This window comes from Perca flavescens, chromosome 17 (assembly GCF_004354835.1).
Source record: "Perca flavescens isolate YP-PL-M2 chromosome 17, PFLA_1.0, whole genome shotgun sequence".
In the NCBI taxonomy this organism is placed as follows: Eukaryota; Metazoa; Chordata; class Actinopteri; order Perciformes; family Percidae; genus Perca; species Perca flavescens.
Genome location: NC_041347.1, coordinates 20,327,875 through 20,346,967, shown reverse-complemented (window position 1 = coordinate 20,346,967; position 19,093 = coordinate 20,327,875). Strand labels below are relative to the sequence as shown.

Genomic DNA, 19,093 nt, shown 5'->3' with positions numbered 1-19,093 from the left:
TGTGTCTCATTTTTCATGACTGGGCAGCTACAGTATGAACATTTGTGTTTTTTGAGAGGTCACATTGGGTTCTTTGAAAATCAAGGTAAAAACACAAATAACTGCTCGGAGCTGATGAATCAAAGGGCACTTATGGCCATTATTTATGACCACTATTTATGTCAAACCTTTGAATTTGCTGCAATTTATATAATCTTTTAAACCACTTTTTTTTTTAAATACATATAGAGCAGATGGTGAATTTTAAACCCTGGGATTTTCTGAACACATTTCAGTCCCTGATGAATTGATCCCACGCTAAACCAAAAAGAGATTTCAGTCTTGTTTCTCCCATGGCTTTCTCCTTTAAAAAAACATTCAAACTTTCAGACATAATGTGTTATTCTCACAGACATATCATTGCTGACCTGAAGTCACTTTAGTGAAGTGCCAACGATAGTGTTGAACCACTTAAAACCTTCAGTGGTCATGACCCCTTTATTTATTCAGGTCACTGAGAGCAACACTTTCTTTTTCAGGAATGCCCTGATCACATTCACACAGTTACACATTGACACCTGTGAAGCTGTCCAGTCTGATCTGCTGGCCACTGAGCACTGAGCTCTACTGGAGCTGTAGGTGTTGGGCACCTCAGTGGTGGTAATGAAGGAGTGGCAAGCACTGCTTTTTACTTTCCCCACCCAGATTATTCTGCCAGTCCAGACTTTCCAGTCACAAGCTTGATTCCCTAACCTTTAGGCCACCACTGCCAGTTGGAGCTGGATGCAACAATGTTCTGCTTAATCTACTGTCCGTTTTCCTCCATTGCTCTAATGGATAGGTTCGGGTAATCGGAGCCCTGAGCAGTGGCGGAAAAACAAGGCCCATCAAGATGGGATGGTGGTTATATGTTATCCTCTAGGGATTTTGAACTCCCCCACATCCTGTTTCTTGATGTCCATTTCGTGCTGCTTGAAAAAACATAAACTATCAATGAAAGAAGAGGAGGAAGAATTAAACAGTATCCTGTGCCTGACCCCTAAAACTCTTTATTTATAGACGCAGCCTAATGGCTTCAGTGTGAAAGACAACAGTGGAAATCAACAGATGTCATTTTATCCAAATTTATTTGGGGGTAGAGAACCTTGTGTCACATGCAACATGCAGGGGCACAATTGAGTAGATTAATTACAAAAATGCCTTTATCCTTAATCTAACCATGTCAATTCATTAGATTTAGTCTAAAAGACAGAAATCTTAATAAAAAAATAACTTTTTTGGTTAGATATTCTTCAGATCATAGAGGATTATTTAAATCACTCCTGTTAGAGGGATAGTAGGAGCACATCCGGGTCAACTTTTTATCAGTGTCAGCACCGGTGTGAGATAAAGTCAACCCAAAAGACGGCAGCTTTTTGATTTGGAATGCTGCCAGAATCACATTTGATCTGGAGCCAGAGGAAAGTGTGCTCTGAGGTCTGTCCTGATGCCCCGCAATGTGGAGCACTGTGTGCATTCAAATGATCAGCCATTAACACAATACACCACCTTAGGGGGAGAAGACATGCTGTTATGCATTGACAGGGAAAACCCTAATAGCATGTTAACATTATACATTTGATATTTTATGCATCATGAATGTTTCAGTTCTTCCTCTTTTCCATTTTTGATTTGCCTTTAGACAGGACAGTAAACAGCTCTTGTTAAATGGCTCAGTGAGATGTAAATGTACTGTACTTTGATATCAGATCAACTGTCCAATGAGAGAGCTGTGTATTTGCCTGTGGTGTTGCTATTTTAATAAGATTTGAATAAAACGTGCATATGTGAGGTGAATTACAAGTTAATTTGGAGCTACTGTAATAAAGTATTTTCATAAAGCGGATTTTATTATACACAAAAACAGGAAATAACCTGGACCATGTGTTGGCTTGTGTTCATGGATTCTTGTGAACTTCTGAAAAGTAGTTTCTTAAAAAAGACGAGTGGAATTCAAATAACTGATTAATTGGATTATTTAATTGACTTGCAATTCCTTCACAGCATGCAGTCCAAAACAAGCACTGTGCTCTAACTGCTCGCCTCACTCAGGTATTAATTACAAGGCCATTCACAGGAAATTATTAGCTTTGTCCATAGTTGTGTGTAACGTTTTTGCTACCAGATGTGTTGTTGTCTTTGTCCTCACAGGAACCTGTCCACAAGACACTGCTGCTATTAAACCTCAGTCCGCCCTTCATTGCACTTAATGAAGTTTTGTGTCTTGTGTCCATTTAAATAGGGCAGCAATAGTCTGTATTGATACGGACATATATTGCATTGATGTCTGTCTATACATCACTTTGATTCTTCATCCTGACACTAAAAGGCCATGTTGGTACTCTTTTGCTGATGGATCAAAGCAAATTATTTATGCTTTGCTTATTAGAGACTGTGATAAGGAAGCAGGGAATGTGGACCCAAACGCAGAGAGAGGCAGGCAGGCAGGCAGGAGATGGTTCGAACTAAGGATTTTAATTCAACAAAAGGCGGCAGTACGAAGACTGGAAAACTGACAAGGGAATGCACAAACTGACGGGTTGAACACAGGCAGAGCAAACTGATACAGGCTGACGGCAACACACGGGCAGGAACAAACGGGAACAAACTCAAATGGATACAAAAATGATCTGACAGGAGACAAAGGGAACACAGAGGCTAAACACGGTAACAAATGGGGGACAGGTGAGACAACAGGTGAAACACATCAGGGCGGGGCAGGACAATCAACAAAGGCGGGAAAACCCAGGAAGTAAACTGAACATAACACAACAGAAAACAGACCAATCAAAATCAAAATAAAACTAGGAAACAGAAATTCACAACAGGAGTACACAAAACAGGAGAAATACACACCAGGAAACAAAAATAAACAAACAGGCAACTGAAATGTCCATAACCACAACAGAGACACTTCAAATTGGGTGTACAATTGATGATAGACAGTCTCCTTCACTCAGATCAACACCCTTTCTACACCTGATTAGATGAAGGCAACAAACACTTTAGTCTTTGCCTACAATTCTCAAATTGGAAACCATTGGCAATTTTCTTCTAAACTATTCATCATCCATTGTCTATTACACCCAGATGTAATAAGGGCTCAGGGTTTTTGAGAGGTCACAAGTAGGGATTGGTCTCGAGACCTGGTTCTATTAGGACCCGGTTCCAAATTTCTCGAAACCCGAAAATCAATAAGGTCAGAGCTTTTCGATACTGCTATAGAGACTGGTGGATCATATAATGTTATGTCTAAAAATAGATAAATGCGCAAACTGGAAAAATTATTTATGAACACAGTATGTGCAAAGACCATATATGTATAAACTAGCCTCCCCACCGCAAATCATTCAAAACATAGTCGGACTGGCTACCGCTCTGTGGGCCGCTTAATCAGCTTGTTAAAACAAAAACAGCGACAGAAACATTAGAAATCAATAGGCACAGACTCACAGTTCTTGCAATAAAAACAATAATAGTTCTGTTTAGTGGTGCAACGGACCATAGTTGATCCGTGGTCTGTACGGATCAACACTCGGACTGCATGTGAACCGGATTTCGGTGCCACTTAAATGTTGCCGCTCCTCTGTGATGCTCCGTAACCGACGTTATATAAATAAAAATAAATGATACCCATCCCTAGTCACAAGTCACATCAGCATCTCATCACCCCTCACAGTTCACTGATTAGTATGGCACATATTTGTTGGGCTCAATCGATCCTCAATGGCTGTTCTCCAGACTTAATTCTTGCAGCAAATTGAGCTCAATATTTATAGTCTTCATAGACTTTGCAAGGCTAGATTGACGCTACAAAAATGGTTTCAGCTATACTCAGTTAATAATTTTTTTTTTACAGTTGCTCTTGTAAACAAGCAGCAGGGGTTCCCTCTTTCCTTAGAGAAATCCCGGGGTGCACAGAAAGTTGTCTTTTTTATGTTAATGAATGTGAAGGAGTAGAAAATAGAATGCAAAATACAAGAAACTACAATCTACAATGATTAGTTTTGTATTTTTTAAGAACCAAACTGCAAATCTTTCTGAAAGTAAGCAGTCCCGTGATTATATGTGCAATTGTTATTAAACTGAAAGAAGCATTTAATTGAGAGATGTGAAAGATATTTATTACGTAGGCTTTTCAATCAATCTAAGAAAACTAAAGAAGGCTGATTGTGCCGCTACGGGTGGATTGTTACTCAGCTCTGTTTTAACATGTGCTAGTAATTTCAACATGAAATAGCCATCCAAATAAAGGCTTTTTAACTTTTTGCCAGAAGAGTGCCTTGGATCCTTCATTTTTTGAACATTTGTGTTCCCTACTAAAGTTAAATCTTCATTATTTGGTTGAACTTCTGGGGATTACGGACCTTTTCTCTTCTAAATCTAAGATAGCGATTATGATTACTTAAGCTGATAATAATGAAGGTTGCATAGGCACGGCATTGTTAAAATGCTGAATGGCGAGGAATCCCAGTTAGTTATTTTGATCTCCGGCTGTTTCTCCATTCGAGTGGAAAAAGATTAGAGTGTTACAGGAAGCTCAGACACAAAATGAGTAGTGAAAACAGCAGGGTAGTACATGTAGACATTAAGATGGTGACACACATGGTTGAAGATTTTCTCTGCATGTATAGTTTCATGCTGGGTGTTAATGGTTGATATACTGTTTACTATTATTACTATAAAGAAATACAAAGTTGAGAAAATAACTAGTCATGACACATGGCAAGTGTTTTGGAGGCTTTTTGTCAAAGGAGTGCCCTCTTTAACAAGATAACGTGTCAAACTGTTTTCTCTGTGGATGACTCGCCTGCTCTTATCATCTTGCCATATTTTATCAGTAGCTTAGAGCGAACTTTTCTTTAGGTTTTTGCTCTCTGTGAATCAGAGTTAAGGTCCCGCTGGAATGCTGAGTTTCCAGGAAAGTGTACATGCTTGAAGAGGCTTGTCTTAGTACAGTGGAAGCAGCCATTGCGTTGGTTTGCTAAGATGTTAACATGCATCTCCACAGCAGCATGATTGTAGCTGGAGTGGTTTTACCTCTGCCAAGAAGGTTATGCTTTCGGTTTGATTTGTCTGTCTGTCTGTCTGTCTGTCTGTCTGCCTGTCTGTAGGATTACAGAAAAACTACTGGCCCGATTTTCATGAGGCTTGGTTGAATGGTGTAGCATGGGCCAAGGAGGAACCTGTTAAATTTTGGTGCAGATCCAAATCACGGGGCAGAGGATTCTTTGTGAATGGTCGAAGGCAGCAGTCCTTACCTTAAGGCATACCATACTGTGTCTGTGAGTTTTAGAGTGTTAATCTTTAAGTAGAATTTTCTTTCTTGCTGCATTGCTATTTAACAGGGCCAGGCACAGGCTTGGTAGGAGGCCAGTAGCCCTTGGAAACACCACATTGCAAAATAATCTTATTTTTTTTCCAGCCCAGTGATTTAAGACCACCTTGGCTGGGTGGCCCCAAAAATGAAGCAAAAGCCCTCAAACACCTATCATCCACTCCATTTCATCCCTGAAACTTTGTTTGCTGCAAATATTGAATGTAGCAGAGGACTCATACACTTGGTTTATCAGGCAAAATGAACGTGTAATTTAAATAGTATCATGCTTTAATGGTATACCTGTATTTCTTTGCATGTTTCAGATGGGAAGGTGGAGGTGACGAAGGAGAGCCTGAAGCTCTGCACCATGGGGCCAGGAAAGGTGTTTGGAGAGCTGGCTATTCTCTACAACTGCACCAGGACTGCCACTGTCAAGAGTGAGTTTCCACAGACACCTGGAAAAATATCCAAAGTGCTCACATCAGTCTGTGTTGAATGTCCCCATGTTCCCCAGTTGACGGATAATGTCACCTGTTCACACACACAAACATACATTCACTGAAATCTGTTCCCTTGGTGTGGAGGATTAGGGGTCTTTCTGCCTGTAGGATATCAGTCCTACGTTGACACAGAGAGGCGGATCACACAGTCACTGTATAGCACAGAAAGCATTGTTTCTCAGTCATGATGAAACAACTATCGCCACTATGTGTTTTCACAATACTCTAGTTAAGTGTCTTGCAGACCCCCCGTGAGCTGAATGTCAAGGTCTACTCTTTTATGTGTCAAAGCTCCAACTATTATGGATGCACAGTGGGTGAATAGGTGGTCTATCAGACCGGGGATTTGAATAGTCAGCCTAACAGAGTAAGGAGAGGAGACTGAGAAAGGATAGGACAGATGGTGGTCTACGCACATTTGAGACCAAGTGTGTTAGAAGAGTGTGTGTCAGGATGAAAAATGTGTGTTTATGTAAGGAAGGAAATGGAAAATAGCTGGAAAATGTGTCTTTGGATAGAATAATAAATAGACAAAAAGGTGAGATGAGATAAGGTCTGGGTGGTGAAAGTTTTTTTTTTTTTTTTTTTTTGCAGTTCAAATTGTAATAAATGAATGTAAGTCAGTGTCTGAGTGCTCCAGCTGGCACTTAAGACCATAAAGAATACTTATTCAATAAAATCTGGCCTGCTTGATTTTTGTTTGTGACCCAGGTATGAATGAATCAATGAAGGGTATGAATAATTGCATGAAGGGCAGGGGGTCCCTGCCTGTAGACAAGGGCAAGAAGGCGTGAGTTTGAGTGTGGAGGAAACCAGGGTTGTTGATGGTGGCAGCGAGGTTGCACTCCCCTTACTGACCCTTTTCATGTCCCATGATCCCCTTTACCAGTAACCAACAGAAAGCCAACCTAACAGAAACTCCCAGCTCCTGTTGCTATGGCAACAAATGCTCACAGGGAGATGAGTCAACTTTTATGGGATGAAATATTCCCCTTCCCAGAGGCGACAGAGTGTCTGTCTTTTTCTTTTGTATGTTCTTTTGCCTGCCACCAGCCCACCAGCATGTACTTCCTGCCACGATCTTTAGAAGTGTACGTCAGCGCATAGCTGGTGAGGTGGCTGCTTTATAAAAACTCTGCATGGAACGAATGATGTAATTGCCTACATTGGCAGAAGTGTGTTTACTGTCTAACAGGGTCACTGACACTGGGTCTCAGAGGGTGGTTGTCTTTGTTTTAATGTATGTCTCTAGAAGAATGTACTGAGGAATTGTGCCCCAGGGTATAAGAGGTGACGGCCTCTGATGGAAATCATGCTACTACTTGAGTGTGCATTTGGGTTAAGCTTCCAATTAACACATTTAATTTGATCTGAACGTAGAACCCTGTAGAGGAGGATATATCCTCAGTGTAATTGACATTGAATGCTCTCACATATGCATGAATAACTACATCTCGGTAGAATTTCGATGATGAGCCTGTTAATGTGGACTCCACAAAAATGTGTACAGTATCCCCCCTCCATCCTTTGACTGCAAAGGTAACTCAAAATATAATGACATTATTGCTAACAGTTATAATTAAGACATTATTGGAGACTGTTGCCTATTAAGAAAACCAGAGCCATTTATGTGCAATAATTAAAGTTAGAGAAATTGTTTGCAGGTATGATTTGAACACACTCAAAGCAATCAAGAACAACTCAAGGCTTTTTCACCACCCAGTGTTTAGGTAGCTGACATAATGATTACATTTGCAGTGTTTGTTTCAATTGTGGTGCAGTGTGCAACATTTCAATTTGTTCCAGTGAGCGTAAAAGGAGCTTGATGTGTTGTAGGCCAGCTGCTTTTAGTCTTAAAGCACCGTAACAGTGATACAGCATTTTTTAGCCCATTTACTTAAATTAGTGCCAACCATTTCAGCATAGTACAGAGTTTTTGATTTTTGATTGTGTTTTTTGTATCTTCCAGGCATAATTTGGTTTCTATTAATTTCAGAATTTTCAGAAATTGGCTTGATTTCAGAAAATTTGTCACAGCGTGTATGTCTGCTAGCTTTCCAAATCAATCTGCACCTACAAGAAAGGGATAACGTGATTCAGAAAACAATAAAAACAGACTCAATGTTCACTGTGATACTGTAGATGTTTTATCACAAGTTTCATTTTTTGTTCTTTGCATTGTTTGTCAAACCCAGTGAAGTTGCTAGGTACGCGCCATGTGTCTCTGACACATTAAAATCCGAAAGGAAGCAGTTAACTCAATACCCATGCGTCCAGGGGATGCACCTTATTTGTTTCGTGTTACTTATCATTGTGACCAACAAATCTGTGTTGAAATCATAGAAATAATCAAAAGAAACCTCAAAAGAAACGTACATGACAATGAAATTACTTCTGAAGGCTGTTCAATTAAAATAACAATATAAAAACAAAAGGCTCTGAAAAACAAATAGATAATACAGTAAATCAATAATAAACGTTTCATTTCTAAACTGTTACAAAAACTGTGTTGGACCATTTTATGTGGCAAAATGTGCAAGTGTTTGTCCAATTACACAATTCTAAGCGGATGTATTTCAGGGATGAGGCAAGATTAATAGCTCTACAAAATAATACGAGGATTGGTTAAACTTGTATAAATTGTTGCATTTCCAGGCAAATTCCTGGAGGGACTGACAAGGATATTTGTTTTCCTTCAATCCCCATCCTTTTCAGCCTTTAGGTGATTTCATGTGTGAACACTTGCTTGGACTCTCCCAAGAGAAATGGATCCTGTAAAGTCTGCCCTGACTTCAACATTTCGAGCAGCACTTACTCCTAGGCTGCGTAGTGTCCCCAACAAGCTCCACCAATCAATATGTTACGTTCAGTTTCAGGACACTTGTGTACAAGTGTAGTTATTTACACATTTGGGGGTAGGCTCTGCCAGGCTTTGCAAATGAGGTGGAATTTCACATGCAGCCTGAGAGAAAAATGTTGCCTGAGACATCCCCTTGCCATCAAAATCCATATCAGATCATTTTCACATGACAACAACTGGGAAGTTGTTGACCGAAGAGAAAAGAGGAAGAAAGGGTAGGAGTGAAAGACAAAAGAGAGAGGTGATAAATACAGGATAGCAGTGACAGAAAAATAAGGGAGTCGACTCAAGGGAAGCAGGACAAAATTGATATTTTTTTGTCTGCATACAGACTAGAGAGAGAGACGTTGGCCTTTTGCTAAATAATATCTTTTTTATAGCATCAAAATGCCACTGCTTTATAAAGACTTGGACAGCATGACAGGCTGCAATTCAGCATTGTGCGATTATAAAGCTGTGCAGCACTTGACTGAAGTTGAACAGTGGGAAAGAAATAATTTAAAGCAATATTGTTGTTGTGGCTCAGTCTGTGTCTTGAAAATGCCAACTTAAGCTGTGGAACCCAAGCATATATTTGCAAACTTCAAAATCACGGTAAAAGGGTTAACTCGGCAACTAGCAACGCTTTCCATCGATTAATCTGTTAATTATTTTCTTGATTCAGTTTTTGCTTTATAAAATGTCAGAAAATAGCCAAAAATGCCTGTAACAATTTATTACAGTCCACAGTGATGTCTTCAAATGTCTTATTTTGTACAACCATCAGTCAAAAACACAAAAGATATTCAGTTTACGATGATATAAAAAATCAAATCAAAGCAAATCCTCACATTGGAGAAGTAACTTCCAGTACAGTAGGTACTGTCTGTTTTTTTTGTTTGAAAAATTACTTGAAATGATTAACCTTAATAGCTGCAGATTACTTTGCTGTCTGAATTAATTTGAACAATTAATAGATAATTTTAACACTACACTACACAGTCGACACAGTCAAACAGTAGTGCACTTTACTCTGTAGGTCTCATTGTTTAATTTAAAATTGCTAACAAGCTGTCACCTGTTTTACTTGCTCTAAATATGAACACACATTCGTCACAAGAACATGTTGTGTGGCATGTGGTCTACAGTAGCCTTTTCCATAGCTTTCAACCAGTAAAGTCAAGATTTTTGTTCCCAAGGTAAAGTATGAACTTTCACATTCATATATATAATTTTTTTTTTTTATTACCAGCAAATGAAATAGAAAATTAGGAAACAAAATTATGGCTCTAACAAATATGAGACCAGTTTGTGGCACTCACACAAATTAGCATATTGATCAGTCATAGTGGCTCTAAACGAGTGTCGGGACTCCTGACATTGTTTAGGACCAGTCCTTCCTCAGAGAGTGAGGTCACTGCCAGTCACTACTAACATAATCAGTGAGACTGACTATCTGTGTGCTCCATCTTAATGATAGTGGTGGAAAAAGCAGTCTCAGACGTCGTTGCAGAAACTCAGCTGTGCTCTCAGTTGGATCATATCTAATGCACACTAATGCTTTATATGACTAGATTATACTTTTCAAAAAAACAAAAACAATGTCATTATAATTCATATTGAGAAGTACTTTGAGCATTTAAAGGGATATCCAGATGAGGTGGAGAGAAATCCTATTCAGCTCTACCCATCAAGTATATGTTGGGTATTTACCAGCAGCAGGCTTACACACACACACACACACACACACACACACACACACACACGTACGTGTTACTAAAAATAACACTTCATATCATGGCATCACAGAAAGAAAATTAAGCCCCAGCAGCATCATTGTTCTGGAGACTTCTGAGAATGGCCCTTGTGATAGAGTTGTAGCTCAGCTGTTTAAAATCCCTTCCTTCCGATGGGGAGTGAGCAAACAGTTGTCTTTCTAATCGATCAAAGAGAGGAAAATGTGCATGCGAGTGTGTGTAAATGTGCAAGGGTGTATGTGTAGTAGACTACTTCTGCTCAGTCTCAGGAATCACCCTGCCCTTAGTGAGTGATATAAGTTACAGGTTTGACTCCATGGAGAACCAGGCAACAAGTTAAACCAACCTGATCTCACAGAATTCCATGAAATGAACATGGCCCCTTAACTCAAAATCTGTGGCAGTTCCACGGAATCGCAAAACATTCAGTGATGGGCCGATGGAAGAATTCCGTAAAATGAACATGGCCCCTTAAGTTAAGGAAAAGGTCATGGGTGGGTTTACAGTTCCGTGACACGTGGGAAGAACGGGACGGTTGGGTTCACGACAAGGTCGTGGGTGGGCTTACGGTTCCGTGACACGCGAGAAGAACCGGATGGTTGGGTTTAGGAAAAGAAGAAAGCGACTTTAGGAAACGTGACATGCTGGACACAAACCCTGGTCTCCTGGGTGAAAGTCCTGTGTTTGACGTATCTACCACCCCAACCAACCTTCTTACACGGAATTTCGGCCTTACATACTACTCGCTACATGAGTCGCTCTTAATGCTACGTCATCTTCTCATTGACTTTACATAGGCATTGTTTTCCGTGGTGGCCACATGGAATTTTCACACATTCCGTGCCACCACCACGTAATGCGCTGTTAACAGTTTGTGATCATTTCACGGAATTCTGTGAGACCAGGCTGAGTTAAACATTATGACTGGTGGAGAATGGCGACTTTTGCTGGGGTCTGTTGTGTTTAAATTATAAAACATGTTGATTGTCAGTGTGCCTTACTCTTCAACTCTTATTAAGAAGAGCAAACTACCTAAAAACATTCTTTCTGCACTTTAAAATTTTTCACATGACTTGATAAGGGACTGAGATCACCTCCACACTTTCTTTGACCTGACAGTATGATTCAACAACACCAGTACCTAGTCGGAGCCTCCTCTCATGCTTGGGGACTGCTCTCATGTTGGATCTCACGCAGAATACCAAGCAACAGCTATTTTCCTTGCCAGCAGATACAAATAACAGTATTTTATACAATTAGATTTCAGTGTGATAAAAATCAAGTTAGTGCAGCATGTAAAAGCACCCTCCTTCTGTGCTTTTTGAAAACCAGAGTGAGCACTTTCACTTTGCACTTCAAATATGGCAATTTCCTATAAATTCAGCTGAATTTTAGAACACCGTTAGCTGTTCACTTGTGATTAGATTACCCAAGATGCATGTTAAAGAGCCCCTATTACTCCCAGCGGCTTGTTTGAATTTGGATGACCAATCACAACAGAGTGGGCCAGCTGACCAATCAGAGCAGACTGGGCTTTTCGGGATGGCGGGCCAAGAGCTCAAACGGAGTGTTTCAGGTGGAGGCACTGCAGCAGTGGGCAGTATGAGAAACATAAAATGTATTTTAACACCAAAGCATGTAAACCAATTCTAGTAGACCCCAAGAGTACAATTATGACGCTGGAAAGGAGTATAATAGGGGCTCTTTAATACCAGGTCTGAACAGGGCCTAAGATTTTAAACCGACTGCTTCTCTGTAATTGTTATGACAATAAATAATTTGCAACTGTAATATCTAAAGTAGTGGCAGGTCCAATCCACACAGTATGTACTAAGGGAGAGAAGAGCCACATTTGCTGAAGAGGGAACACATTGCACTTTTAAGTAAATGGAAAGATGACCTTAGAGAGTAGATGTAAGTATGTTTAGAGTATTAGCAGTATATAATGTATACCATAGAGGTTTAAAACCACTGCAGCTTTTAAGAAAAACAACAAATTATACTCTATGTTGTGAACCTAGTGTGGTTGTGTGCGGAACAGAGCACCCTCATTAGCCAGAGCTGGGCTGTAAAGAGTTGGAGAGAAGAGCTCTTAGAATCAGGAAAGCACTATTAATGAGAAGCAGAGAGGCACCATCTACTGTGCTGCTGCGTCTTTTCCAACTGTAGGCTACTCATCACAATTAGAAGTGCAACCAAGAGCAGGGAAATGAGAGACTGACATACATGTAAATGCATCAAATAATAAATATGCAAATCTCATTACAAACAGGCATTACACATTGGAATTTAACAAGCAATTACACAAACAGAGCAATAGAGATAACACATATGAATTTACATATTAAATTGCACTACAGAAAGCAACAGGAATTACTTATGATTGTTAGAAAAACAAATTTTGTTGCAAAAGTTATTTTTCATTCATTCTCTTTCCAACACCTCGTGCTGATGTGTGCAGAGGTACAGGAAAACTATAATGCCATAGGATAAAGGGTTTCATTAGATAAGTGAATACAATGCAGAAACAGGGACAGAAGAAGACGGAAAGAATGGCGTCGGTAGATAGAATTCCAGTGGGACAGAGCGGGAAAAAATCTCCGTTTTCATGGCTGCCATGGTAACACTGTTGCCAGAGTGCAGCAAAAAATCTGATGGTAAAATGTTAATGGTGGCAGGGAAGCCCCTACCTAGCTGTTTGAAGTCGAGGTTGTTACTGCCTGTATTTTTATCTGGTGCCTATAACTTGACAATGCGCCTTATTTTAGTTGCATCAAGGCATTTGAGTTTGTATGTGCTTTCGTGTCTAAGTGCATGTGTTATAGGGGTGTGTGTGTGTGTGTGTGTGTGTGCGTGTGCGCGCGCACGTGCGTGTGTGTGCGTGTGTGTGTGGATCTGGACTGAGGGCCCCTGCTGCCGCTGTTTGAAGTCGAGGTTTTGACTGCCTGTATTTTTATCTGGTGCCTATAACTTGACAATGCGCCTTATTTTAGTTGCATCAAGGCATTTGAGTTTGTATGTGCTTTCCTGTCTAAGTGCATGTGTTATAGGTGTGTGTGTGTGTGTGTGTGTGTGTGTGTGTGTGTGTGTGTGTGTGTGTGTGTGTGTGTGTGTGTGTGTGTGTGGACTGAGGGCCCCTGCTGCTGCTATTGTCCTGATTCTCAGTTGGAGAGCAGGTGTGAGCCCGGAGCTTGAGGCTCTTCTGGGGCTCTAGACGGCTTAAAAGGTTAAAACATCCAGAGAGAGGCAACTTCAGACAGCAGCAATATACAGTCAGTCAGTCAGTCAGTCAGAAAACAGCCCCACAGGTGTAGCTTTGGACAAATGATTTTCTTGTTTTATGCTAATAGTTGCAAGTGACAATATGGACAGGCTAATAATATGAAAATCTTGCTCTGGGGGAAAGTCTGTTTTACAAAATGATATTTGCTAATGAAGTTATAACCCCAGCACTGCTAGAGAACATGGCACAGGAAACTCTGTGGAGCTGCTTCTCTTAGCAATACCGTAAATCAGGTGCTACTTGTCTGGAATATTATACCCCATTTACACTTAACTTAATAAATGTAAATGCATCCAAAAAGAATTTGGTTGCTCAAACCGCCTTCCGAGACGCAATCAAGCCAGATGTTAAAAAGGTAATGCATCCGTCTGTCCACATGTAACTACGTCACTACGTGTTCTGTTGAAGTAGCCTCTACAGGGTCTGTGCTTGTTAATGGAAAGTTACACTGAAATTAGGTGTCGTTCTCCGTGTTGCTTGAGAAAATGAGGATAAGAAGATATCACGCTCGTTATTCCTACATACAATTCATCTATGTGTTGATGTTAGTTAATGGTCAATGGTGGTGGTTACTAGTTAGATAGTTGTTATTGCTAACGGCTATTTGTTGTTCGGGATACAAGAGACTTAAAGCTTTAGTGAGTAACTTATTGATTTTAATGAACGTCAAGCCATTGCCTGTGAGTTGCTACAATGCTAATTAAGACTATCAGCTCCACACAACTCTCTCTGTATTTCTCAGTATGGCTATGTTCAGAAGATTGTGTCATCCGGCGATTCAAGTGAAGATAATTATCTCTTCTGAAGAGTCCATCGTGTTTGTTAATCCTCCGTGTGCTCCTTGGCTACGAGCAACTGCGTGGAGGAGGGGTGGGGGCTGTGCACGATCACGGAAGGCTTGTGTCATGCGCCGACAGTTTTGTTGTCATTACTAAGAATTCCACATGGGGGCAACAGAAACTAAGCACTATAGCTTTAATATTACGTGTAAATGGGGTCTCAGATATGGATAGTGATCAGTGGAAGAGGTTGGTTGGGAGGAACATGAAAGCTAATCCTTCACAGACTAAACATGTATGACCCACCAGTGGCTGTTTTTGGTCTTATTGATCTTATGAACTTGATGATCTATCTATGGTAAGCAAGCTGTTTCTCACACAGTGTAGAAAATGTCACCTTGAGAATCAAAATCAATGAGTGTGGAACAAGATGCATGTTACAGATTTAAATGTGGAATTTAGTTTGATTTTTCCAGTGCAAAGATCAGATAGGTGGGGTCCAGCGGTCTAGAACGCATACAATGTAGCCATTTGTAGCTGAAATGCTAGACTCCCTAATGTTGAGCAAATCTGAGAGAGAATGTGAGACCGACTTTTCATCAAGAAAGACTGATTGTTGTTTCTTACCTGAATGGGGGAAAAATACAAGCAGCAGAACATACTGTATGGCTGGCAAAGAGTGCAAGGACAGGGTTAGAAAAGCAAAATAAAGGGCTTGATATATAATAGATCATCACAGTTTCATCAAGTAAATTTTGTCTTGCCAATTCTGGTCTGAGGCAGTGAAGAGCCCGCGATGTTTGGTACCACAGCAATACAATTAAAGTAACTGACTGAGTGGCATTTATATTTGCTGACCCACAGCTTCCCAAAACCAAGCTTAATTTCATGCCCCATGACAAGTGGATGATAGTGAATAAGATGTGATGTTTTCTATAATTTATACACTATTATTCTTTTCCCGAAACATTTTGCCGATACGTTCATAAAAATGTTTCCTCATTATGTTGCTAAAAACATAATTCAGGTGGCATTATGTGTCTCTTGAAACACATTTATAAATGTAATTTCTCTGAGACAGGGTTGCAGGAAGAAAGTGGAAGAACAACTATAAGCTACCAAGTAGCTATAATAAATGAAGTATACATATAGTGGTCCAACAAGGGCATTTAGAGATTGGATAGAAGATACCTGACCATATTTGCTTGGTCACAGAGCTGTGAAAATGTTGGATGTACCAATTTTAAACTATGGGAATGTGCTAGTATTGGTTGCTACTAGCAACAGACTGTTAAACTGAAACTAACTGCTGGTGGCGGAATAAAAATCACTTTATATTGACGAGTAGGTTGGAGGTAGTGTGCAAAGGATTAAGACAAATATTAAGGGACAAAGACTATCATGTGCTCTTGAAGTTGTAATAAGTTAGATGTTATATTTGAAACATGGCAGAATTGTTTTTTACCACACAAGATCCCTGAACAGAGTAAGACGTTTGTAATCTCTGGACCACTCATTCATTTGATTATACATCTTTTCCTCCTATAATGAACAGTTCCTTCTCCACAGATTTCATAAACAGAATGTAGCACTCCTGCAGAGTAAAGAGGCATCTTATCAGAATAATTACTGTCTTGTGAAAAAAATTTCCAAGAGTGGCATACAGTACACACATATACAATGAGTATGTGCACTTATGCTGGCATGCAGTCACTCACTCACAGAAACATTTCATCACATTATGGAAAAGCAGGGGGGGTCGAGATTATCACTCCAGCTTCACTGGGTATTTTTGGGTGCAGAGATTTCATTAGCTTTGACTGCCTGATGAAATTAAACAATGACAAGTTATTTCTTGTTATTGTTGGAAATTCTTTACTAGGAATAACCCCACCCCATAAAGAGGTGGTATTATGGACATGTACAATTGATACTATAAGACAACAGGGCATGTTTGAAAGATGATATGTATCAAATATATACTGGTAGATTAATTTCAATGAGAAGGAGCTTTAAATATAAAGGCTTTCTGAGCTATTGACTGTATAGAGTGTCTCAACTGATAATTAGAGGAGAAAGGTACCATAAACTGTTTCAAATAATGAGGATAAATGGGCTAAAAGGATAAAAAAAAAAATTGTCAAAAAAAAAACAACTCATACTTTGTTGTGTTTTTAGTATAGACACTATTCTCATTCATTAATTTATTACGTTGAGACAATACAAGACTCAATCCGACAATATGTGACAATGTATGTTCCCAGGGTATTTCACTGCCTGATGAATCAGTAATTTGACAGTTTGAGTACTCCACCGAACCAGCTATATAGAGAAATGTGTCATCTGATACAACCTGATACAACCTGGACCAGGGCCTAAAAATAACCTCCTTGCTGATGAATAGCAAACACACTTAATTTCCTCCATGTGATTTTCTACAGCCGGGCAGACTAAAATTTATCAGGTTATTCGAATTGATTTCCTCTGTGGCAAATAGTTTCTGGTTGGTTGTATATAATGATGAGGACAACAAACAATTAAAATGCATCTCACAAACCGATGAGCAAAAGCAATTCATGCTGAAAGGTAATTTTTTATTGGTGTTCAGATGCAGTAGATACCAGCTAGTTTTCTAGCTAGGAGCAGTTTTGCTTACCATTGACGTCATCAGCTCAGGTAGCAGTACTTCAATCATGAAATGAAATCTGTGTAGAAAAGAAGAGATGAATTTTAACCAAATACAGGAGCCTGTTGAGAATGAATTGGAATGATTAAAGGCTTTTAAAGAAAACAATATGTTACAGTTTGCTTTATTTTTCTTTTAAATAAATGCACTGTTCTTTCGTTCCTGTTCTTATCTGTCTTCACTTTTCTCCGTCGCCTATGACCCCCTCTCCTCATTTCACCATTTCTGTTTCTAGACTTCTAGATACCTAGAAAACCATTTTGGGCATTTTATTGTTTTGCCATTTCACTAATTTATCCCCGTAAAAGTAGATTTTTTTCCTTTTCCTTTGTTCAAACTTACAATTAAAACCTGAACAACAACATGACAACACTGTTTTTAAAGTAGCGTTAGGTAATGGCAAATGCAAATTATCTTTTTGTTGTAACAATGTCACCCATTATGACTTATTGTCCACAAAGGCAGAACATCCCAGAGACACTACTCCTTCAATAACTTTAGTAGATGATATCAGAGAGCATTATGCGGTCAACTGAATTTGACTTGAGAATGCTTTTATATATAAGATTACTGGCTACCTGCTCAAAACGTCAAAGTCTTTAAGCTGAAAATAAGCAGTTTACTGCTTAAAGCTCCCATGACATGGTGCTCTTTGGATGCTTTTATATAGGCCTTAGTGGTCCCCTAATACTGTATCTGAAGTCTCTTTCCCGAAATTCAGCCTTGGTGCAGAATTACAGCCACTAGAGCCAGTCCTACAATGAAGTGCAAGGTGGAGGGTGGGGGGTGTGGCCAACTGCCACTTTGCTCGTTTGAAAGCCATGATGTCTCTCTCTCATGGGTGGGCCAAATTCTCTGGGCGGGAAAAACAGAGAAAGGGGAGGTAACCTTATGACCTCATAAGGAGCAAGATTCCAGATCGGACCATCTGAGCTTTCATTTTCTCAAAGGCAGAGCAGGATACCCAGGGCTCGGTTTAAATCTATCACCATTTCTAGCCACTAGGGGACCATAGGCAGGCTGGGGGAATGCATATTAATGTTAAAAAACCTCATAAAGTGAAATTTTCATGCCATGGGACCTTTAAGATATTAGTAACATGAACAAATCTGCAATCACAGAGCTAACTTGAGATGGATGAAATGGGATACAAATTTCTTCTAAATGTGTGCATGTTTATGATGAACTTCCGAACAAGTTTGGCTATAATTGATGAATGAAGGTTGGGAGTGAGGTTTGTTAATGTTACAGAGATGAGTGCTAAATTGTGTTTTTATCTTCTCTAAGACAGAGAAGGCTAAAAGCACGCTTTAAGGAATACTCCTATTCAATCAGCCTCTGACAGGAAGTTTCCGACCAAAATGTAACAAGCGTATCCCGTCTGTGCTCAGTGTTAGATTAATGCATTTAAATATTATGACTCCCACACATCTAGGTGTCTTTTTAATGGTGGACATTGTTGGACGATAGCTTAGATGGTTTTAATATTAAACTCTTGTTATATCGCCGCCACAGAAATATAAATACCTAATATAACAACAATTAAGTATGTTACTCTCTATCAACAAAAGACAGGTTTTCCACTGTGCTCTGTACAACATAGCTTGGTGAGCATGGTGGGTGGATGGCAGGTGGCATGATGTTCAGCTGTCTGTCTCCCACATGGGGTGAGCACTGGCAGAACTAGCAGCTGGAGACGGCAGCTGATTAAGCCAGCTACCTTTCTATGTTGGGATTCACTGAGTTGTGAAAGCTGTCATAAGTGCACACGCTGCCACCCTTACTAAAGACAAGAAAACAACAAATCATGTCAATCAAAGGCTGTTTTTCTTTGGTGTAGTATTGTTAGAAACTTTCAGCCTATCTGTTTTTCTTACACTGTCTTGTGTTCCTTGAAGCATTACTAAAAAT

The 19,093-nt window shown here is 39.7% G+C and overlaps 1 protein-coding gene across 2 annotated transcripts in view; it reads left to right on the top strand.

The window, feature by feature from the left end:
* The window catches only part of LOC114571723 (cGMP-dependent protein kinase 1), an 80,317-nt gene that overhangs the window by 25,221 nt on the left and 36,003 nt on the right, over positions 1 to 19,093 (top strand). For both annotated transcript variants that reach the window (XM_028602873.1, XM_028602872.1), the window contains exon 3: positions 5,662 to 5,775. In XM_028602873.1, the coding sequence (XP_028458674.1) occupies positions 5,662 to 5,775 (114 nt within the window). The remainder of the gene's footprint in view (positions 1 to 5,661; positions 5,776 to 19,093) is intronic.